Below are 24,417 nucleotides of genomic sequence, written 5' to 3' on the forward strand. Positions count from 1 at the left end.
ATTAATGAGTGTTGTTACCTGTGGGAGAAAAGAAAAAAGAAACAAGAGACAAAGGAACTTTTCTAGTGAATAATTAATGAAATTATATGGTGTTCATTGTGGGTGTGATTTGAGTTCAGTACATGGAGAGACCTGATGAAGAAAATGGGGCTTGAGTTAGCTCTTGAAATAAGAGTAGTAATTATGAAGGTGGTGATTGCCAGTGCATGGAGCATGGGTTATGTGCCAGTCCTTCTGTTTTCACTTAATATTGCTATTTCTACATAATAAGTGGGGAAACAGAGATGCAGAGAAATCACAGTGAATAAGTGTTATAGCCGATTCTTAACTATAGCAGCATCTGTAGAGGGAAGGAGAGTGGTCATTTTAGGTACAAAAATTCCATCAATGGGCTGGGGATATAGTTCAGTTGGTAGAGTGCTTGCCTCACAAGCACAAGATTATGGGTTCAGTTAAGAACTCAGTTTTAAGTTCTGTTTTAACACAATTTTACATTTAAGAAAACCTAGATAACAAAAACTGTCACCTCCTATTGGAAATATTTGTTTTAGTTCTCTTTGGATTATGTTTGTTCCTCTGCTAAAAGACAAGAATGCAGGTACATTCATAGGGATGAGTGAGTCAGATTACTCTAGTAAAGTAGTAGATAAGATGCATATGATTGGAGTTTAGTTAGGGAGGATGAGGTAGATGGCCTTGAAAGCCACAGAGAGGAGTTTGGACCTGATGCAGGAAGCCATTATACCTCCTTGGGAAAATGAGCAAGAAATGTAAAGCAATATTCATACTAGCAATTGCATTCAAATCAGTTTAGAAATGGATAGACTAGATCAGGGTTTGTTAAATGTGTTCTGTTAAGGGACAGATAATAAATATTTTAGGCTTATGATGTTTAGGTCATAAAACCTCTATCACAACTACTCAACTCTGTATTTTGAGAGCAGCCATTGACAATACCTTGTTTTTGAAAACACTGTCCCTAAGTACCAATGAGCAGTTGCATATAGAACCAAATTTAGATTTCACTCCCAGCCAGCTTTCACTGCATAGAAGCAACATAGAGCCTTTTTCTCGAGACTCTGAGGAATCCTCTTGTTCCATGGCACCTTTTCTTTTCCCCCCTGTGTTGTGTTGGTTTACACTGTCTAGTTTTGTTAGCAGGAAGGAATGTGTTGTCACTTATTGTCAAGTCCCACATTCACAAGACCCCCAGGGCTTTGGATATATCAGTTGCTGCTGTGTCAGCCATGTCTTTCTTTTTGAGACTTTGCTTTATGCTTTTCTCTAATTGATATACTATTTGAAACTTTCATCTACTTCCACATGAAATAGCTCAGTTCATAGTCTTTGCTTTAAGAATTTCTGTTTAACCAAGATTTTGATAAAATTTATAAAATTCCTAAATGTACTCAACTTTAACCGTTCTACTCAGAATATTCCTGTAGCACTTTTTTTTAAGCAATTGAAATTCTTGGAAATTCCTGTGATATGACTCCCTAGACAAATTTTAATAATCCTCTTAATGGTAGCATGACTTCTGATGATTATCATGTTACTATATCCATAGATAAAGTTTAAATTAGAAATAATTTTGTGTCAGAAATATATGATAATAAGTTCTGAATTAAAGTATTTTTAATACTGAAAGTATTTTTAATATTAAAACACTAGTAGTTTTTAATTGAAATTTATAGTAAAATTAGATATTAGGAAAACCTTATTTTTCAAATAAACTTTCCAAACAAAAAAATGTATTAAATTAATCTTTGTTATTTCTAGGGGTATTGAATGGACAAGTTTGACAGGTTTTCTTTCTTTTGCTACCTCAACACCAAACAATATGGGATTAGTGAGAAATGAACTTCAGCTGGTTGACCTTCCAACAGGTTTGTATGTTTAGACTGTTAAAAGATTCACCATTGTTTGTCATATTTGTCAAAGATGCTGCTATTTATAGAACATGTTCCAGAATATTTTCTTTCACTTAGGAGTTTTTTCTTACATTCTGTGTTTATATATTCATTCTTTTGTTTTGTAATAATTGCCCCAGAAAAATCTCATCATTGTTTTTAGGGAAACATTGTTAACACAAATACATGATAAAATGGAATAACATTAGCCTAAACAGACTGATTCATTAAAAAAATATGATACTCTGTCCAGTTGAAGTATTTTGTTATATATAACTAAAATATTAATTTTAAAATAATTGTTCATAGTTAGACTTTTAGCTTCTCTGCTTTGAGTTTGGGCCTTTAATTGACTCAAAAGGCTGAAGCAGGAGGATCGCAAGTTGGAGGCCAGCCTTAGCATCATAGCCAGACCCTCAGCAACTTACCAAGGACCTGTCTCAAAATAAAAAATAAAAAGGACTGGGGATGTAGCTCAGTGGTAAAGGCCCGTGACTTCAAGTCCCTGTCTCCCTCCCCCTGCAAAAAAAAGTTTGGACCTTTGTAGGAAACTCCTTTAAAAACTTATAGATTAAGAATAGTTTTTCATTTTTAAAAATTATTCTTTTTAGATATACATGATAGTAGAGTGTATTTAGACATACATACATGAAGTATAAATTATTCTAATTAGGATCCCATTCTTGTGGTTGTACATGATGTGTAGTTTCTCTGGTTGTGTATTTGTATATGAACATAGGAGAATTATGTCTGATTCATTCTACTGTCTTTCCTATTCTCATCCCCCCTCCCTTCCCTTCATTCTCCTTTGTCTAATCCAGTGAACTTCTCTTCTTCCCAACCCCCCAAAATAGTTTTTAAATGTTAAAATATAGTCTTGATAGTCTCTGGCTGACTGAAAGGAAAACTCAATGGGTAGTTTGAAGACTTCATAATAGAAAACATTCCAGTAAAATGACTTATTCAAAATTATTTAAAACAATCCAATGAGTTTCAAAATAAAGCAGTTGAAAATTGCTTTGATAGGATTGATAGTTTCATCATGTTATAACATGGGCTATGATTTTGAATAGGTATTTTTAAACAAAACTTCCTCATTGCCAATGCCCTGGCCCTGGCCCTCTCTCCAGTAATGTAGTGTCCCACAATGTCATTTTCTAGTAGCATTCACTGAAAACAAAACAAACAAACAAACAAAAAAAAACTCCTTGCTTGTTTTTTTCCAATGGGATTAAGTCAGGATTGTTAAGTAACTAAAAATTTACCTTTTGAGGAATGAATGCCAAGAGTAATAGTTACTGACTTCCTCCAGTGGGCATTGGAGTTTCCAGCCTGTAGTTTCCTCTGAGGAAGACAGCAGACCAGGTTTGTGGGGTACAAAAATAGCATAGTAAGATTCTATGAGATTGACTGCCTTTAGCAGAGAGGCATTCAGCATCTTTTAATTCATTATATTCTCTTTTATTTAAGGTAAACAAAATCTAAGAAATGAACTAAAATGTTTATTCAGACATGAATTAAAATTTGTGTACTTTTTATTCATAGAGAAACAAGAAACATTTTCTTTCTTCTAGCAGTTAACTAATTATACAGCATACATAAGCACTGTAGTTATAGTTCCCTAACTTCCATGTATAGAGGTGTTTTGGTGGCAACATGTTCAAAATACTTTATTTTGCATGTGGGACAAGAAATATTCAATACTTGTTCCACGAGACTTTTTTCTACTACTTAGTATTTGGAAACCTAGAAGATTTTATAGGACTTTAAATATATGTGTAGTTTTTGTAGTAGACAATTGCTTTATTATAGATGCTTTAAAATTTTAGAAAATGGTATTTAATAAACTTTAAAACAAATGAAAATGTCTTTTTATAAAATAGATATTTAAATATAAGTGATAGGTCATTGTATATTGAGACTATTTTCTGAATTTAATTATTAGAACATCTTAGAAGTAAATGGAAGAATGAACAGGAGGAGACAGGATAGCACTGATCAGTATAGCTTCTTATTTCTTACATGTTTTTGGTGCTTTTTCACATTTTCTTTAATGTTTGCAATTAAAGGAAGGAGCATTGCTTTTCGTGGTGAACGAGGGAGTGATGAATCGCCCATTGAAATGATTAAAGTATCTCATTTGAAGTAAGTGTCAACCTGAAGAAATCTATGGTGTTATCTAATGAAATCTTATAGATTTGTTAAAAGATATTTAAGAAAGAGGGAATATACTAAACTACATATGAAATATCTTGGTGATTACAAATGGTGATGTGCACCCACATCAAAGAAAATATTTTGGCCATCAAATTAAATTGCTATCACTTTAAATACCCCACTTCTGAAAAAGAGAAGTAATTTGGGGAAATCTTAACATGTCATTAGATTAATAAAACCAGTGGCCTATTTTTTGATCTGTGGTGGCTGGGTTGATACAAATGTGCTTTACCCTTTAAAAAAAACTATTTTTTTAATCTTGTGAAATTCTTGTGTATTTCCACTAAGCATGGGGTTATTGAGTGAAAGAACTCATTTTCTTTATAATTTAGACCCATTTATTTTCAGAAATTTTTTGTTCCATGAGAAAATACATGTTAAAAGAATTATTAAAAATAGAAACTGAATGAAAGTCAGTCAAAAAAACAAAGAAAGAAAGAGTAAGCGTCCTAATAGTTTTCTAAGTTATTTTAGCTTTTTTAGGATCTGTGTATTTCAATGTAAATTTTAGAGTCAGTTTATCAGTTTTACCAAAAAAGCTTTCTATGATTTTGATTGAGATTGCATTGAATCCGTATATCAGAATAGGAAGAATGGACATCTTGACACGTTTTGCAATTCATGAACCTGATATCTCTCTCCACATATTTGAGTTGACTTTAATTTTAGTAATATTTTGAAGTTTTTAGTGTGTAAGTCTTCATGTAATATTTTTTATTTCTCTTTGATGCTATTATAAATGGAATTTTTTACTTCTTTTAATTTCAATTTTCACTCATTATTTGTATACTGAAATAATTTCAGATATTGTCCTAGTATCTGTGACCATGCTGACCTTATTTATTAGTTCTGGTAGCATTTTTGTTTGTCCTTTAGGGTTTTCTACATAAATAATTTTGTTATTTGCTAATAATGACACTTTAGTGGGGGGATGGTACTGGGATTGAATCCAGGGATGCTTAACCACTGAGCCACATCCCCAGCCCTTTTTGTATTTTATTTAGAGACTAGGTCTGGTTAAGTTGCTTAGAGCCTCACTAAGTTGCTGAGGCTGGCTTTGAATTTGCAGTCTTCCTGCCTTAGCCTCCCAAGCCTTTGGAATTATAGGCGTTCGGTGCTTCACCTGGCAAGACACTTTTACATATTTCTTTCCAGTCTGTAAGCCTTTTATTTCTTGCTTCATCACACTGATGATGGCTTCCAGTAAATGTTGAATAGAAGTGGTGAGAGAGCTGACATATTTGCTCTGTTGCAGGATCTTAAATCCTGGAAATTTTGATATAAGCATTTAATGCTATGTAAGCAATATTTTTTTCTAACCTATAATTTTTTGAATTGTTGTATAATATTTTAACATTTCCATGGAGTATTCATAGGTGTATTTTTAAACTTTGAACTATTTGGGTGTTTTTCCTAGATACATCTTTTTGTTGTTTTCTAGTTTCCATTGTGGCCATAGAACATGTTTCATTTTATCTCAGTTTTTTTAATTTAATGTGATTTGTTTAATGACCCAAATGTTTGTTAGTACATGTTCCATATGCAAACTTGGAAAGGTATATTCTGCTGTTGATTAGAGTATTCCATGTCATGTCTAGTTGGTTGATACTGTTATTCAAGTCTCCTATATTTTTACTGATTTCTACCTGCTTATTCTATGAAGGACTGAGATTGTTGAAATTTCTAACTTTAGTAATGGATTTATTTTTCTTTTGAAGAATTCCTTGCGTTGGCTATTTTGAAGCTATTATTAGGTACATACATGTTTATATCTTTTTGACTTGTTGATTTCTTTATTATTGTGAATATCTTATCCTCAGTACTAGTATTTGTTTGGAAATAAGTCTGATTTGTCTGCTGTTAGTATCACCACTCCAGCTTTCTCTTGGTTAGTGTTTTGTAGTTTTCCATCTTTACACTTGTAATCTACCCTTGTCTTTATATTTGAAGTTTGTTTCTTATAGATAGCATGTAATTGGGGCTTGTTTTTCTATTTGGCCTGACAGTCTCAGCCTTCTCATTTCAGTATTTAAATAATTTATACATAGTGTAATTATCAATATGGCTTGTGTTTAAATCTACCATATTGCTAGTTATTTTATATTTTCTATTTTTTCATTTTAAATGAATAAGTAAAGTTTTTTAGTTTATTTAGTTTAATCTTTAATACATAAAACATCATTTGGTCTAATGTGCATAAACAAAAGTCCTTTAAAGGTGCCCAATAATATTTAAGAGTGCAAAGGAGCTCCAAGACTAAAATTGTTGAGAGTTGCTTGTACTGATAGGATTCCAGTCTCTTCTGTTTTCACTCTCATTCTAAACATTTGGCTAAATTCGTACTGAATTTCATGTCTAAAACACTAATCACAGTTCCCCTGCTTCAAAACATTCAGGTTTTGAAGTTCCCTGCTTCAGAACACACAGATTAACTGTGTCAAGAATAGGGGGGCATCCTTTTTTAACCTAGCTGGCATTTAAGGTCTCTAATAATGTGAACCAAAATTCACATTTCAATCTTCTTTTTTAAATTTTTTTTCCCACATACTCTGCATTTAAGGTGCATGTTTCCCAGTACACACTGTCCTTTTCTGTTGTCATTTGTCACATCTGTAACTCTATCTAGAAGGCCATTTCCCTGTTGTCAGAATTAATCTCCTCTTTTGCAGTGGATCTTCTTAGCGGGTATCTCATTGTTTAACATTAGTATTTTATAGACATGCTGTTATGTTAGACATAATAAACAGTGTACTGTATTTACATAGTCCATTATGATGTCTAATGTTCTTATCTCTTTAGTCCCTCTAACATTTTGTGAAGTAGGTATGGTTGGTATTATTAACACAATTTTAAAGATAGAGTAAAATTCAAAAAGGTTATGTGGCTTGCCTGAAGCCCTATAATTATCAAGTTGCAGGCATGATACCGAGTGGAAGATTCTGAGTCCTTTGATGTGCTGGGTACAGGGATCTTCCTACTCTGTCCCATTTCCTTGATGTTAGCCATCGTTTATGTATAATGATTGAGTTTCTTGCAGTGGTTACTGAGATATCAGTTCACCTTTGTGGAATTGCTTTCACTGACTTCCTTCTGTACTTCCAGGCTTGAAAGACTGAACAAAGTGGCTTTATTTGTTGCATACTTACTGTGGTGGGATGATAGAAACTTTATATACTTTTAATTGTTATCGCCACCTGCGTACTAATTCATTGACGTAGGTAGTAGTATTCCCATGGCAGACGTGAGAAATAGAGCTTTAGAAGAGTTATTGAGAACCTAGGCCACGCCATCTTCTGAGGTAATCTACCTCCCTAATGTGAGGAGGGTGTATGTAACTCCCAAAGGTCGTTTCAGAGCTTCATCTCCTTACAGCTGTTAATCATGGGGGCCGACTTGGTTTAAATTGATATGCTTCAAATGTGTCATCTGAGCTTTCTGATTTATTTAACTTTTAATTTGTACTAATTCATGAAGAAATTTTTGCAAAAGGAGCTTATTTAGTAATTTTGTTCATTTTATATTTGGTTCATTTTAGGCAGTATTTGGCAGTTGTATTCAAAGATAAACCACTGGAATTATGGGATGTTAGGACTTGTACCCTTCTTAGGGAAATGTCCAAAAATTTTCCTGCAATAACTGCTTTGGTAAGTTATAGTTTAAACACTAGTTAATTTAGGTATCTAAATATGTGGTATATTTTGTTTTCTTTAGCTTAAATTGCCATCATTACTGCCAAGTGTTTTTCTTGTTAAAAATTTTTGAGGGAAGATGATCTCATTAATTATAGATAACTGTTTATTTTCTAGGATGGGTTAATTTAATATTAGATTAGTGCAATTCCAGTTGGATATTTTGAGCAACCTGGTAAGCAGAAGAAATGGCAATTATCCTTGAAAAACGAGGAGTAAATGTGGGAGTCGTGGGGCCCACACTCCCTAATATTAAAACGTATGATAAATTTTACTTCCAATTTTATGGAAGTAAAATCAGTGTTGTACTGACACAAGAACAGGAAATGGACCAACCTAACAAAGAGCCCAGAAACAGACCTATGTGAATACTCAATTGCTGAATGTGCAGTGAAACAGCACCAAAGCAGAGGATGGGCAGACTGTAGGAAACTATTGAGGAAAGTGGCTTACCTGAGGAAGAAAACCAAAGCTATGTACAAGAGAGGTCTCCACAAGATTAAAGACCTGTGTGTAAAAAAGGAAGGCTATAAAATTAATAAAACTAAGTACAAAAGAATATTTTTGTGAACAGGGGCAAGAGAGTACATTAGAAGTCCAGACTAAAAAAAAGAACTAATGAATTTGACTTCATCCCTATCAATGCTGTTTGATTAAGGGTACCGTTGTCAAATAAGAAATGTTCCTGTGTCAAAGTTAACTAGGAACTCCTACAAATCAACAATGAAGAAACGGGAATCCCACTGGAAAAATGGACAGAGTGTGACAGAGAAACCCAAAAGGCCATGTAAAAATGTTCAAGCTCCTTGGACATGGCACTGCACGCCTGTAAACCCAGTGACTTGAGAATCTGAGACAGGAAGATTGCAAGTTTGAGGCTGTCCTCAGCAACTTATCGACCTATTTTAAAATATAAAGGACTGGGGGTGTGCTCAGTGGTATGGACCCTGTGGGCTCATTCCTCAGTGCTGTCGAAAAGAAAAGAAAAATCAAAAAAAAAAAAAAAAGAAAAGAAAAGAAAAATAAAACTCATTGTTTTTCAGAGATGCACAAAGGGAAATAACCACAATATACCTTTTAAAATAACAAAAATTGGAAAACCAGATAGTGTGAACTGTGGGTGAGATGCAACGGTAGGAATCCTTGAGCACTGAGCATCTGAGTCAGAAATGAACTTTTATAAGTATTTTGACTGCAGTGTCATTTGTCATGATGGGAATTTGGAGGCAATCTGGTGTCCTTTGCTGAGAGAACAGACAGATTAAATGTTGGTGAATGCCTGTGGAGTGTTATCTACTATGCAGAACCAATAGGGAGATGACTTAAAATATGTTAAGAATAATGAAAAGAGGAAGAAATAATTCTGTATAGCAGTACTACTTATGTAAACTAGAAATGCAATTATGTAAAATAACTACTCTTTAGGAACTTTTACAAATGAGAAGATATTGGATTAAAAGCATTGGAATTGGCGGGTATATAAAAGAATCAACAAGAGGAACAGTGCCAGGCCTAATAATGGGCCCTGACTCCAGGAGCATGATTCTTACCCTGTGCAGGTGAAGGGTAGGCCTGGGAGTTGAGGAGTAGGAGATGCCACAATTGAATTCATTTTTTTCATTTTGTAAAAGAGAAAGCATCAAAATGGTCATTAAGTTTTCTACTTATGCTCTGATTAAAATACATTCATTCGGCCTTCCTATAAATAGGTACAATCTGAAGAACAATTCACATGCAGCAATAGTAAGTGGTACTGGCCAGTGGGGAGTGTGCCATATTCTGGAAGGATGCTTTGGCAGAGGAGACCTGGCACTTCTGGGTTTGTCTGTGTTTGCTTCACAGGAGTGGTCACCATCTCACAACCTGAAGAGCCTGAAGAAGAAACAGCTTGCTACCCGAGAAGCCATGGCCCGCCAGACTGTTGTCTCAGACACAGAGCTGAGTATCGTGGAGTCCTCAGTGATCAGGTACAGTTTGCCATTTCCTTCCAATATCATTTATACTGTCAGTATTGTGACTGTGAAGTTGACAAGTGTCATCTAAAGGCATCTGCTGTAGTAGGTTAGACTTTGTTTCTTAAACATACTTGGTTTCATATTTCAGTGTATAATCAAAATCTGAAAAGTTAATTTTATTTTTGTATTACTTAGTGCATTCAGTAACATGCAATACTATTCACCCATCTATCTTTTAGTGAATATGTTCATTTTGTGCCCTTCTGTTCCCTTCACTTCAGTTTCCAAAATTCAGATGAATGTAGTGTAAACATAGAGATAGCTCATGTTATTCTGTACACCACAGAAAATTCTTTGGAAATTCTAAATTTTTATATCATCCCTATCCACACCATTTTAAAAACAAAAAGCTTCAGAGACTGTGAGAGGTCAGTGGAACACCACTCTTCTGTTGATTGAGTTGAGTAGCAAAAAAAAAAAAGTTTCTGTTACATTTATAATACTATTTTCCCCCATACTGGATAAACTTTCTCCCATGATGTAACTATTTAGAGTGATTTTATATTTTTACTTTATTAGCTGGGCAAGATTTATTTTAGACTTTTTAAATGGTTTTGGACCTCTTGTTAATGCATCTGGACTGTGGGCAAGTTAGTTAATGATGAGTGTCACTATAAGGGAAAAAAATCATATTTTTCTCTATCACAAAGCTTGTTGCAGGAGGCAGAAAGTAAATCTGAACTCAGCCAGAACATCTCTGCTCGGGAGCATTTTGTATTTACTGATAATGATGGCCAAGTTTATCATCTCACTGTTGAAGGAAACTCTGTGAAAGATAGTGCTCGGATTCCACCAGATGTGAGTCTAACCCTTGATTAAATCTCCATCACAGTTCTTATCAAAGATTTTGTGATCCATAGTCAGTGAAGGCATAGTTCAATTGGAAGGCTTCTTCAAAAAAACTTCATATAAATAAATTTTACTGTTTAAGAAGACATTATAACTGATTAAAATTGCGTCATACTGCTAGAGAATAACATCGTAACTGTTTGATGAAATATTTGCCATGTACTACTCATTATTATCCCCATAATAATTGGTGTGTAATTATCTCCATTTTATCTATAATGAAACTGAAAGAGAGTAAGTAACTTTTCTCAAGGTTACCTGGCTTATTTATATGGCAGAACCGTGTTTGAAACTCAGGTCTAACTTAATCATCTGTTTATTTCCATTTCAGGAATTTCTCTCAGATTTGACTTATAGAGTCTAGCATTATTTACTGAGAATAGTAATTAGATTCTAAGTGTAATAGTATTAGTATTTACATCTATATCGATAGATATACATCCCCCCCACACCTTTTTTTGGCCTTATGGAATCCTCTAACTAAGGTTTATTCTCAACATTCATCTAACAGGTTGTTTTTAACAGATGAATTAAAAAAAATGTTTTTGTTAACTAATACAAACTACTAGAATGGTTAAATGGAGGAATGAGAAGATTTTTTAAATCTCCATTTACTTAAAGTTTTTTTAAAAAGTAAAAAATTAATTTACTTAAAGTTGCCATCTAAAATTGGGATGTTCTAGTGAAAGGCCAACCCCCTCATCAGGCTCACAGTCTTCTGAAATTACAGTCAAGATGTTGGCCAGGGCTGCAGTTATTTCAAATACAGGGGGGCAGACAAATCCACTTCCAGGATGGCTCATTTAACGGCTATTACAAAATGCTGGCTGTTGGTGAGAGGCCTTCATTCTTCCTCCTGGGACCCTCTCTGTCAGGCTCCTTGAGTCTCTTCATGGTATGACAGCTGGCTTCTGCTGGAGTGATCCAGCAGAAAGCAAGAGGGAAGTCACACTGTCATTTCTATTGTAGTATGCCGTTTATTCTCAAATCAACCCTTTTCCTGTAGAAGTGATGACCAAGGGCCGTGTGTACCAAAAGGCAGAATCAGTGGGGACCTCCTAGGAGATGGCTACCAATCTTCCATATTAACAATTGTAGAAGAATTGATTATTTTTTCTAAAACAAACAAACAAACAAAATACCCTTTATGACTTCTAAATTGAAGCTAACATTCAAGAGTGCTTTTCAAAATGTAATTTGATCTTTATTATTGTATAGAACAAATCACACCTGAAACCTAGTGGTACCTAATATTGCCAAACATATTCAGGATTTTGGAAGGATAAAAATAATACAAAAGTGGAAGCTTGTTTGGTAATTATAATAGTAAAGAACTTTAAATGAAAAACTATTATTAGAATTGAGCCATAGAGTTTCAGCATAATGGAGTCATCCTTTCCTCTGGAACCCCAGAGAAAGCACCATCTGAGCTCTTCCGGTGCCATGCAATAACAGCCCAGTCTCTCTGATTTCTAATTATTGCACATTGAGAGTAAAATGTAGAAACTCTTGAGTAATTTTTGAAATGCCATTCCCCCAGCCCATGCCCTAGAGAAATTTTAAACATTTTTATATTAGACATGTGAGTGTTCCATTTTATAAGTGCTTTTTTCAGAATTGTCATTGCACCTCAGAGTTTTTAGAATCCCATCTTTTCATAGAGGCCTGAGTAAGGATATAGCAAGTCTCTGTTCTGCCAGCAAGATAAAACTCCCTGAAGGAATGACCAGCTTCATGAGAATGCAGCCTTCAATGAAATTAGTAAATATTTTAGAGCAGATTGCTTTTAGGGAAAGGAAATTGACATCTATATAGTATGTGAGAAATTTATCAATAACAAATTTTTATTTGTTATTTTTACATTCTGAAATTGTTTTCCAGTGACTGATATAGAATGTAGGCTGAGAATTGGTTTGTTTTAATCCAATATTTATTTTAATATGCTCTCAAATGTAAAGTATTTGACATTCATTTTGAGTTGAAACTCTTCCTCTGGATTTTGACCCTAGAACTGTGGAGTATATAAAATGGCAAAAGGAAGGAGAAAGCTTGACATATTTTAAATAATGTGTATGTGGATAATTCTGTAATTGCGCTTATTTAGAAAGCTGGAACAGACAGTGAATGTCTCTGTCTTATATCAGTCTTACCTGTGATCACCGAATGTCCCATTTCACACATAGGCAGCATAGCAGTATCAAGTAGTGTGCTCTCCTTAGGTTTGGGATTATTTAGCACCACAATGCAGGTATTCAGCCCTTCTTCTCCAAGCTCCTGTGTACCTTCATGTGCTTGTGTCCCATCTGCACTCAGATGGAAAGGTCTGGACAGTCCCTGCAGTTGTATTAGTACATCACCATGAACTCAAAGCTGATGACAATGATTTCTTGTGTGTGTGTGTGTGTGTGTGTGTGTGTGTGTGTTGCTGGGGATGGAACCCAGGGCTTTGATTTTGCAAAGCAAGCACTGTACCAACAGAGCTATATTCCCAGCCCGAGTGACAATGATTTCTAGGCGAATTTGAACTGTAATGTTCTATTTTTTTAAAGTTAAAGGCAAATTCTTAAATGTTATGTTAGTTTGGTCAAGAAAATAGAAATCAGGTTTGAGAGCATTGTATTTATATACAAAATTTCATTTAATTAATATAAATAAATTTCTTATTGAGTTCATTATAATATTAATTTTAAGCCATCTTCTCCTTTATTTCTTGACTGCCACAAGGATTTATGCAATATTTGGTGTAGATGGCAGTGTCGGTTAATAGTCAATTTGTCAAACATCATTTCCTATTCCTAACCATTGGACATCATGTGAATTCATATATTTTACTATAAATACAAAACCAAGACTTAAGTTAATAAATAGAGAAGCAGTTGAATAGTAATAGTATTTAATAGCTAGCATATATCAAGTCTTTATAGTGTGGCAGACATGGTTTAAGGCCTTTACCTTTATAAATTTATTAACACTGAGGAACATCTTCTAAAGTTTCATGAGCTTACTCTACTCTGTTAGTCATAAATCCTAGACACAGAAAGGTTAAATAAATGTGCCCCAAGTCCATGCCAGTTTCAGTGGGTAAAGCTGAGATTCTAGTCCAGGCTAGCTGAGTCCAGCACTCAGGCTGCTAAGCTGTCTGCAGTACCACCTCTGTACATCTGTGGGAACTGAGTCCTCTTCTTCCCAGTTGAATTTATTACAGTTGTGTTTCATTCTTATAATTAAATTGCTGTTTGTAACTTCTTTGCAGAAATTCAAGATAATATCAGTAAAGTTCTGGGTCTTCTTTTTCAATAGAAAAATCAATGCATAGTTAGTATGAAACTAATGATGTTTTCCTTGGGATGAATTTATTTGTCCTTTTGCAGTGAGAAATAAGTTAAAATCGGTTCTCTGGAAAGATTTTCCTTTACTTTCTTCATATAGCTTGCTTTCTCCCAAGGTATTTCTCCCTCAAAAGGCATCCCTTCTCTATTGATCTACCCAGAAAACTTATTTATGTGTGTTTTCATTGCTGTTGTTTTCTAGGGAAGTATGGGTAGTATTACCTGCATTGCTTGGAAAGGAGATACATTAGTGCTTGGAGACATGGATGGAAATTTAAATTTTTGGGATTTGAAAGGCAGAGTATCCAGGTATGAGCCAAGAATGAAATCTTTGTTTTAAAAAAAAAAAGAAAAAAAGAAATGGTAATAAGTAACCTCTTGGTATGGTCTCATTGAAGGCCTGTGACTTACAAACAGGACCAATAAACATGGCCAAGTGAAGCTTCAAGCCTTGGGTCCCTTGTCACCTGAACTTGGGAAGAAGGGCTTTGAGCCAAGCTCTAGATCATTCACAGTAAACACATACCTGCAGATGGTCTAGGCAAAAGCAGCTGTTGATGGGCAGGCCTTCCTGTCAAATACAGACCTCATCCCAGAATGTAAAGTTGTTCTCCTGTTATCAAAAACAGAGCTAGAAAGATACATTGGACAGTTCCTGGGGACTAGATTTACTCTTCATTGTATTGTTGTTGGTTTTTTTTGTTTTTTTTGGCTTGTCTTTAGGGGAATACCTACACATCGGAGTTGGGTGAGGAAGATTCGTTTTGCTCCTGGCAAAGGAAACCAAAAATTAATAGCAATGTACAATGATGGTGCTGAAGTGTGGGATACTAAAGAGGTAGGCAGCCCCATGAGGGTAAAACATAAATGAGGCTACCAGTCACAGGGACTGGTTTTGTTTTTCCTCTTCTCCTGATTTAGGGAGGAAAAACTGTGTAATAGGTGTGTCAAGCTTCTCCTAACTGATTAGTTTCTTCTTTTAATATTTTACTTGTGCAGTATTTGTTTTAAAGGTGACAGCTTCACGGGGCTTTCATTGCATTTGAGACCTTTAAAAGATAGGCTGCATGTGGAAGATAGGCCAGGAGAGGCTGCTGAGTTCTGCCCTTGCTTGGGGCCTAGTCACACTGCACTGTCTTCCTTGATAGTTTAATCCAGAATAATAAAGGTTTTCTTTTCTGTCTGATAGTGATGACAACATTCACCCTTGCAGGTTCAGATGGTGAGCAGTTTAAGAAGTGGAAGAAATGTGACCTTTCGGATATTGGACGTAGACTGGTGCACATCAGATAAAGTGATCTTGGCATCTGATGATGGCTGCATCCGAGTCCTAGAGATGTCTATGAAGTCTACATGTTTTAGAATGGATGAACAGGAGTTAACTGGTATGGAATTCTCATGAAAGGATGCTCTGAAACCAGTAGTTTTGCCACAAGCTATTTTCATCTAGAGAGAGAGCTGCTGTTTTTTCATTTCAGTCTCATTTTCCAGAAGTCTTGAGTATGAGAAAATAAATGAACTTTAATCTTGAGAGTTTATGATTGCTGAGATGTGTGCTCATGGTAACTGCAGGTGCCAATCATTCCCAACTAGGGTTTCCTAAGTGTCCCTTTCTGACCTATTTCTGTGCGGTTTGTTAACAAGATCAAGTATCTCTACATTCATCATGGCTTACTCAGAATTTAAAAGGACTCATCAGAGGAGATGAATCTAGTGATAAGACTGCTGGCTTCTTAATTGAGAGATTAAAAGTCAGCTTTTGGGCTGGGGATGTGGCTCAAACAGTAGCGCACTCGCCTGGCATGCGTGCGGCCCAGGTTCTATCCTCAGCACCACATACAAACAAAGATGTTGTGTCCGCTGAGAACTAAAAAAATAAATATTTTTTAAAAAAAAAAGTCAGCTTTTGTCTTAGGAAGTGCAGTGTTCATCTTTGGAAGATACTTGTGGAAGGAAATAGTTCCTGTGATCCTACCTGGAGCAGAGCAGGAACTTTCTGCATTGGGTATTCTCTTAGCATACCTTTGGTACATACTCCAGACTCTATTTTTGTAGAAAAGTACTTGAGAAACTCATTTAGTCTTTAGTAAGTCAACTCTGAGAAATGTCTGTGCCTTTGCACAGTCTATATTTGGTACTTTTGGATTAGTAAGGTTTTAAAAACCTGCCCTTTCTCATTATGTTCAAACTGGAGGCACTGCCAAGTTACTGCTGATATTGGTTGGGCTGCCTTTAACTTACCTTATTACTAATGAGGTATTTGTGTCTCTTAGCACTTGGTGTTCATAATTCAGTAAGTATTTTGCATTTATTGCAAAATAAATTATTATCTTAATTCAGAGGACAAATTTCAGTGGAGATACTTGAGCTCTATTTGGATTTTATAAAATTTTCCACTAAAAAAAAACACTATGGATCCAAACATGGCTAAAAGTTATCTAATGACTAAATCAGTTTTAATTTAGGTGAGATAAACTGTATTCATTTCCTTCATAATGCTAGCCATTTTTTAAATGCTCAGTAGCCATACATGACTATTGGCTATTGAATTGGGTAGCACAGTCTGAAGTCTATTGGCAACATAATTGATAGATTTGGGTAATGTAAAGTAATTATGTCTACTCAACATGGAGGGGTCGGTCATGAGGCTGAGTTGTAAAATGCCAGTGGCTATTCCCAGTTTTCCAAGGAATCTCTGTACTGCTTTCCATATTGACTACACCAGTCCCACCAGCAGTTTATGAATGTACCTTTTACCCCACACCCTCGCCAACACTTATTGTTGTTTGCTTCATAATAGCTACCATTCTGACAGGAGTGAGATGAAATCTTAGAATAGTTTTTATTTGAGTCTCTAATTGCTAGAGATGATGAACATTTTTTCATATATTTGTTGATTGATTCTTTATCCTCTTCTGAGAAGTGTCTGTTCAGGTCCTTGGCCCTTTTATTGATTGGGTTATTTGTTTTTTTTTGGCGTTTAGTTTTTTGAGTTCTTTATATACCCTAGAGATTAGTGCTCTATCTGATGTGTGAGGAGTAAAAATTTGCTCCCAAGATGTAGGCTCCCTATTCACCTCACAGACTGTTTCTTTTGCTGAGAAGAAACTTTTTAGTTTGAATCCATCCCATTTATTGGTTCTTGATTTTAATTCTTGTTCTATAGGAGTCCTATTAAGGAAGTTGGGGCATAATCCAACATGATGAAGATTGGGCCTACTTTTTCTTTTATTAGACGCAGGGTCTCTGGTTTAATTCCTAGGTCCTTGATCCACTTTGAGTTTTGCACATGTTAAAGAAAGGGGTTTAATATCATTTTGTTGCAGATGGAGGGTCTCTGGTTTAATTCCTAGGTCCTTGATCCACTTTGAGTTTTGCACATGTTAAAGAAAGGGGTTTAATATCATTTTGTTGCAGATGGATTTCCAGTTTTCCTAGCACCATTTGTTGAAGACTCCTTGGAAAACTGGGAATGGAACCACCATTTGACCCAGCTATTCCTCTCCTCAGTCTATACCCAAAGGACTTAAAAACAGCATACTACAGGTCACAGCTACATCAATGTTTATAACAGCACAATTCACAATAGCTAAACTATGGAACCAATCTAGATGCCCTTCAGTAGATAAATGGATAAAAAAAATATGGCATACATACACAATGGAATATTACTCAACAATAAAAGAGAATAAAATCATGGCATTTGTAGATAAATAGGTGGAGTTAGAGAAGATAATGCTAAGTGAAGTTAGCCAATCCCAAAAGAACAAATGCTGAATGTTTTCTCTGATATAAGGAGACTGATTCATAGTGGGGTAGGGAGGGGGACCATGGGAGGAATAGACTGCCGAACTCTAGACAGGGCAGAGGGGTAGGAGGGTAATGGAGAGGTCAGGGGGTTAGCAATCATAGTGGAATGTGATGGACAGCATTATCCAAAATACATGTATGAAGACAAGAATCGGTGTGAATATACTATATATACAACCAGAGATATGAAAAATTATGCTCTATATGTGTAGTATGAATTATAATGCATTCTGTTGTCATTTATTAAAAAAAGAAATTAAAAGAAAAGAAAAAATAAAAAAAGCCAGTGGCCAAGTAAATATAATTATTTTAATATTTTAAAATCACGACCATTCTTGGTATCTGTTTGGTCATTATACTGAGTCTATGATTCAAGTAGTACCAAAGTTTAATACCTTATTTTTCTTAAAAAAGAATTTTTCTTTCTTTCTTTCTTTTTTTTTTTTTTTTTTTTTTGGTCTAGAGCCTGTGTGGTGCCCGTATCTCCTTATTCCAAGGGCCTCCCTTGCCCTGAAAGCCTTCTTACTACACCAGCCTTGGAATGGATGGTATTCTTTGGACATTTCTCATGTGTAAGTTTTTTCATTTTTCTTTTTCTTTCATAATATACTTGGAGGTTGAAGGACACCCATGAAAATCAGCCATGGTATACACTCCAGATCTCAGAAGGAATGGAGTCTTAAAGTCAATCAAAAAGAAGGCAGAGACACTAAACATCTCTCGTCTGCCTTTTATGTCTGTCTCTGTGGGTCCTTGTGAAAGTGTGGGTCAGTGTGAAGCCGGAAATACATAGGTTGCTCTCAGGTGGCTGGATGGTCACCCTGTGGTCTGAATGTGGGCTTGCCATGCTGATGAAAAAGTGAGTGCGGAGACGACCAATGGAGGATGGGGGATTTGAGGCCAAGCCTAATTCTTTTAAAAGTAGCATCAGTAGGCCTGCTTCAGAGGTATGTTTAGTCTAACATCTATCTACCTAATAGTTAAAAAAAAAAAAGTCACAGGAACTATTATTAATTAAATCTACAAATGTGACTGAATTTCTGCCATATGAAGCAAATAGATTGGCATTGGGTGAGGGGTTTTTAAAAAATATAATGGAATGTGTGTTCTCAAGAACTGTCTACTTAGGGAAACAAATGGCCACTCTGTAAGGCAGAAAGAGCAAATTTCTTTATTTATTATAGTTCTTCATTAAAATGAATTTTTTTAACCTGAAAGTTTTTAGTGCCAGCTGATAAATTTTCCAAGAGTCTCTCTTTATGCATTTCTATAACTCAGTAAGATAAAAACAGATATTAAAGATGATTTATGGGTCCTGTATACATTGTTGCTATGTTAATTTATAGCTGGGTTTTTAACTAGGCTCTACAAAGAGGTTTTTTTCCTATATTAAAACAACTTTTTGTCTGGTAAAGAAAAAGGTGGTTGTAAATGGAGAGAAAATGAACTTACTCAAAATCTTTTCTGTATAGTGATTATCCAGAAAATGAAGAAATAAAGACTCTCCTTCAAGAACAGTTGAATTCATTGTCTAAGTAAGTGCTGTGAGTTTTATTAGAAGAAAAAGAATATGAGAAAGAAAAACAAATTAGTTGGGGCTTTTTAAAATTTAAATAATTTGTGTTTTTAAAAATGGCCCAAGAAGAGACCATTCTTGTACTGTAAGAGAAGGACCTGTTTAATAATTACAGGGACAGAGCATTTGTTTTCACCAAGTTCTCAACTACCAGACTGCTCTGGCCTCAGCTCAGGGCAGGTCTAGGATCTGTGTTTAACATCCTTATGTTTCGCCACCCTCTACCACAAACCCCTGTGAAGCCCTGTATTAGAAGATGCACATAGGTGACTCTTAAGACTACTTCCCTCATTTAAAACTGAGTCCCGTATCTGGTACTATGTGTGCATAGGTCTGGCTGAGAAATTAATATGTTCCCAGAGCCAAGAGTATGTACTGGGAATAATAGTGCAAAGGAAATAAAAAACCGTGGATCCACATGGAGTTCTTGGTAAAGTGTAAAATATTTTTGCAAACTACATTGCCACATGTAATTATAATATTTAACAAATTAAGGATCCTAGAATGTTCTGTTGTTGGAAAATTCAAAATAATTATTTTATTGTTTTCTGTATCCAAAAATTAAATAAGTGAGAAACTGTAAAGAATACCTTCCCTCTGACTTATGAATATTCCAAATTTATCTATTTTAGAAACGTAAATACTAGCTGTTTTTTCTTAAATATTTTACTTTTAGAATAATTTTAAAATAAATTTTGAATGCCATGTTCTCTAAAGTATGTACTCTTCCTCATGATTAGCAAAATAATTTAATCAATGAAAATCTGATTCCAGTTGCTGGCAACTGTTCACAGTTTCTGAAACTCCCATGGAATTGTTACATGCCTTCAGGGCTGAGTTGGAGCACCATCTCCTGCTGGGGGATAGATGCTGGTGCTCCAGGCCCAGGTCCTCTCAGCCCCCTCACCTTTTGTAATCTCGGTATTGAGGCAAAGTGACTTTGTTTTCATAAGTTCTAAATACATCCATTGGGTGGAATTTTTACATCTCAAGAACATATTGCCTGTAATCCTAGCGGCTTGGGAGGCAGAGGCAGGAGGATCACGAGTTCAAAGCCAGCCTCAGCAAAAGGTGCTAAGCAACTCAGTGAGACCCTGTCTGTAAATAAAATATAATATAGGGCTGGGGATGTAGCTCAGTGGCCGAGTGTCCCTGAGTTCAATCCCTGGTACCCGCCCCCCAACCCCAAAAAAGTGTATTGGTTTATCTGGTTTCAATTTTTTTTATTCAAAATTTTTGCTTTACCTCTCTGGATTCCTACCTACAGTGACATAAAGAAACTCTTGCTTGATCCAGAATTCACTCTCCTGCAGAGGTGCCTCCTTGTTTCAAGGTAACACTCTGAAGTATTCTGTGTAAGAGACAGAGAATTTCAAGTTAACTCATTTAACTTTATCTTAGCTTATGTAAAAGCTACAGCCAAATTCTCATATTTTAAAAAAATATGTGAGTTCTGCCTCTGGATTTGACTGTTAATTTTAAGAACAGTAGTAGTACAAGTATGGGGAAAATCAAATTACATTTAAACATGAGATCTAGGCCCTTCTAAATTGAAATGACTTTTTCCTACACACAGCTTTAAAATATGTGTTTTAAAATATCAGATTCAGGCTGGATGAGATGGCTCAAGCCTATAGTCCCAGCCATTTGGGAGGCAGAAGCAGGAGGAATGCAAGTTTAAGACCAGCCTCAGCAACTTAGTAAGATCTCAAAAAATAAAAAGCACTGGGAATGTAGCTCTGTGGTAAAGCACTCCTAGGTTCAGTCCCCAGTACCAAAATAATAATAAAATATCAGGTACAAACAGAATGTGTTTAAATATACCAATAAATTGTGTTCAGAAGCACTAGCTTATACTTTATCACTATAGAGTTGTCACTTACAAAAAGAAAAAAAGAAGAAAAAGACTTTTCCCTCCATGCTCCACAGAGTAAATATATAGCCAGCTGTCCCAGAGAAACAACTTCCCACTGTAGTCCACATTGTCTGCTAATGGCAAACCAGATGGACAGTTGGTCTGCACACAGAACAGAGGGATGTTGGAGTCCACAGGAGCCCTATGCAATCAGGCCCCTGTATTTTGTTGGAAACCCAGTAGCAGAGCTGGAGAACTTGATACATCATCCCTGTCCCCTTCCTAGGCTCTACTGCAGTGTCCTGATGGACTTAGAAATGATAGCGTTCGCAGGCCCAGGCTTGCTGTGTGAGCCGTAACTAACCTTGGTTTCACTCCTCAGGCTTTATGGTGACGAATCAGAGCTCCACTTTTGGACAGTGGCAGCCCACTACCTGCACAGCCTGTCCCAGGCCAAGTCAGGGAGTACAGTGGTGACCAAGGAAGCTATTCCTCGGGACAAATTGAGCAACCCACTGGATATATGCTATGATATCCTTTGTGAAAATGCCTATTTTCAGGTATTATACTTTTTTAAAAAAGTATTTAACCTTTTTATTTGAATATTTAAAGCTTTTATCTTGATTATTTGTTTCTTTCTAAATATCTCGGAAAACTTTAAAACTAAGTTAAATCTCTCTCCTATAGAGAGATGGCCTTAATTTTTCAGCTCTGACAAACTCTCATATGTGTCTCCGAAGAAAAAAAAAGACAAAAAACTAAGTTAAGTCCATATCATAGAAATAAGTCCTTTGGCATAATCAGGACTTGCAAAGCTTACAAACACTGAGTTTTTAATAAACATTAAAATTTTACTATCAATGTTAATTTTTTTATTTGTCTGAAATATTTCAACTTAGAAGATTGATTTCCCTACAAGTAACAAGTTGTTTATTCATAGTTTAACTTTACTATTCAAAATGTATAAAGATAGCTTCATAATTTTGTTGCCTTCCATCAGAATACTTCAGTACATGCAGGGTTTTTTCATCCAGTTCTATTCAAGTGCCAGTGGCTGTAAGCAGCAGACATGCATACAAAGGATAGTACATTTCGACATTTTTGCTTTCCAAATTCTTAGTAAATTGTTGAATTTTGGTAAAGTTAATTATCTAGCAATCTCACCAGTTAAACTGACTTTTCTTAAAATAATCTTTTCAAGTACAGTAAAATTGAAATAACTCTAAAGTTTTTTATAATCCATCTCAACTTTTTTGTTTTTCTCGTACTTTAGAAATTTCAACTAGAAAGGGTTAATCTACAGGAAGTAAAGCGGTCAACTTATGATCACACCAGGAAATGTACAGACCAGCTACTGCTCCTGGGTCAAGTATGTCAGTTTTTATAACTCTTTTCATGCTTCATGAATTTTCTAATTGATTAGTATTTCAGACGTGTGTGTGTGTGTGTGTGTGTGTGTGTGTGTGTGTCCCCTTCCCAATAAATTTTGGCTTTCTTTAAAAATAAAACAAGTAGCATTGTGAGAAGGCACAAATGTGGTTAGGCAGCTTGTGCTTTTGGCTTCCTTGATTGAGGGTGAAGCCCAGCTCCTGTGCATTATTTGTCGTTTCTGCATGGACCAGCAAGGAGCTGAAAGCACCCGATATCCCACTGTTTTTATATTTACTTTAGAGAAGCAGTGTGGCTCTTTAATTTAAGTTTCGCTTATGTAAACAAAACATTCAGGAGCATTTTTTAAAAATAATGTATTCCTTAAGCTATAGACTTTAGTGTTCCGCATTATGAATTTTAAAAGGCTATACTGGAGGAAGATATTCTTAATTATAATTAGAAAACTGTTTCTCTTATTAGACAGATAGAGCGGTACAGTTGCTTTTGGAAACAAGTGCAGATAACCAGCATTATTATTGTGACTCGCTGAAAGCCTGTTTGGTCACCACTGTCACCTCATCAGGTCCCTCTCAGAGCACCATTAAGCTGGTGGCAACCAACATGATTGCCAATGGCAAGTTGGCAGGTAAGGTACACTTTGTGGTGGCATCTGTCAGTGCTCACGAAGGTCAGACCCATGCTCAGCTAAGTGCTTTGTTACTGAGGACATGTCTTTCCTGTGTATACTGAAGGAAAGAAGTTATTGCTAGCTATTTGTCAGGTGGCTGTAATTTATTCATCTAAGCCAGAATTTGTTTTCAGAGTGAAAGGGGCACTATTAATAATTGTAAAAACAAGAGAGAGGGGCTGGAGATGTGGCTCAGCGGTAGCGCGCTCTCCTGGCATGCGTGTGGCCCGGGTTCGATCCTCAGCACCACATACCAACAAAGATGTTGTGTCCGCCAAGAACTAAAAAATAAATATTAAAAATTCTCTCTCTCTCTCTCTCTCTCTCTCTCTCCTCTCTCACTCTCTCTTTAAAAAAAAAAAAAAAAAAAAAAAAACAAGAGAGATAAGCCAGACAATCCCAGACACACTAAATCTAGTGTGTGTGATCAAGCTTGTTAGTGGGATGGGCTTTACAAACTGTGTATTCTCTGGGCAGTATTTGTGTTTATTACTCTGGTTACTTGAGTGGTAACCTTGTAGAACTCTATTAAAATTTAAGTCAAGGGGGCTGGAGATGTGGCTCAGCGGTAGCATGCTCGCCTGGCATGCGTGCGGCCCGGGTTCGATCCTCAGCACCACATACAAACAAAGATGTTGTGTCCGCTGAGAACTAAAAAATAAATATTAAAAACTCACTCTCTCTCTCTCTCTCTCTCTCTCTCTTTTTAAAAAAAAAAAAAAATTTAAGTCAAGAATGTCTCCATTAGTTCCAGGTGGAGTACCCCTTTTCCAAAATGCTTGAGACCAGAAATATTTCAGATTTTCAATTTTTTTTTTTCAAATTTGCAATTTTTGTGTAGAAATAATGAGATGTCTTAGGAATGGGACTCAAGTCTAAATAGAAAATTCATTTATGTTTCCTATATAGTTATACACATAGCCTGAAGGCCATCTTATATAATTTTTTTGATAATTTTATGCATTAAACAAAGTTTCATGGTATGGAATTTTCCATGTGTGACGTTCAGTGCACAAAAAGGTTCCTATTTTGGAGCATTTTGGATTTCAGATTTTCAGATTTGTATCCTCAGCCTGTGTAAGATGCTCAAGACTAGATGGAAGCAGAT

General features: G+C 35.6%; 1 protein-coding gene across 2 annotated transcripts in view; it reads left to right on the forward strand.

Moving 5' to 3' along the window:
- The window catches only part of Wdr11 (WD repeat domain 11), a 53,922-nt gene that overhangs the window by 25,649 nt on the left and 3,856 nt on the right, over positions 1 to 24,417 (forward strand). The window contains exons 12-25 of one of the 2 annotated variants that reach the window (XM_026384251.2): positions 1,780 to 1,886; positions 3,980 to 4,055; positions 7,663 to 7,771; positions 9,659 to 9,783; positions 10,482 to 10,629; positions 14,212 to 14,318; positions 14,733 to 14,847; positions 15,223 to 15,394; positions 18,283 to 18,391; positions 19,292 to 19,354; positions 20,663 to 20,728; positions 21,633 to 21,810; positions 22,524 to 22,619; positions 23,102 to 23,267. In XM_026384251.2, the coding sequence (XP_026240036.1) occupies positions 1,780 to 1,886; positions 3,980 to 4,055; positions 7,663 to 7,771; positions 9,659 to 9,783; positions 10,482 to 10,629; positions 14,212 to 14,318; positions 14,733 to 14,847; positions 15,223 to 15,394; positions 18,283 to 18,391; positions 19,292 to 19,354; positions 20,663 to 20,728; positions 21,633 to 21,810; positions 22,524 to 22,619; positions 23,102 to 23,267 (1,637 nt within the window). Of the gene's footprint in view, positions 1 to 1,779; positions 1,887 to 3,979; positions 4,056 to 7,662; positions 7,772 to 9,658; positions 9,784 to 10,481; positions 10,630 to 14,211; positions 14,319 to 14,732; positions 14,848 to 15,222; positions 15,395 to 18,282; positions 18,392 to 19,291; positions 19,355 to 20,662; positions 20,729 to 21,632; positions 21,811 to 22,523; positions 22,620 to 23,101; positions 23,268 to 24,417 lie in introns of those variants that run through there. The other variant, XM_026384252.2, reaches the window with a different exon arrangement.

Source organism: Urocitellus parryii, chromosome 5, assembly GCF_045843805.1.
Source record: "Urocitellus parryii isolate mUroPar1 chromosome 5, mUroPar1.hap1, whole genome shotgun sequence".
In the NCBI taxonomy this organism is placed as follows: domain Eukaryota; kingdom Metazoa; phylum Chordata; class Mammalia; order Rodentia; family Sciuridae; genus Urocitellus; species Urocitellus parryii.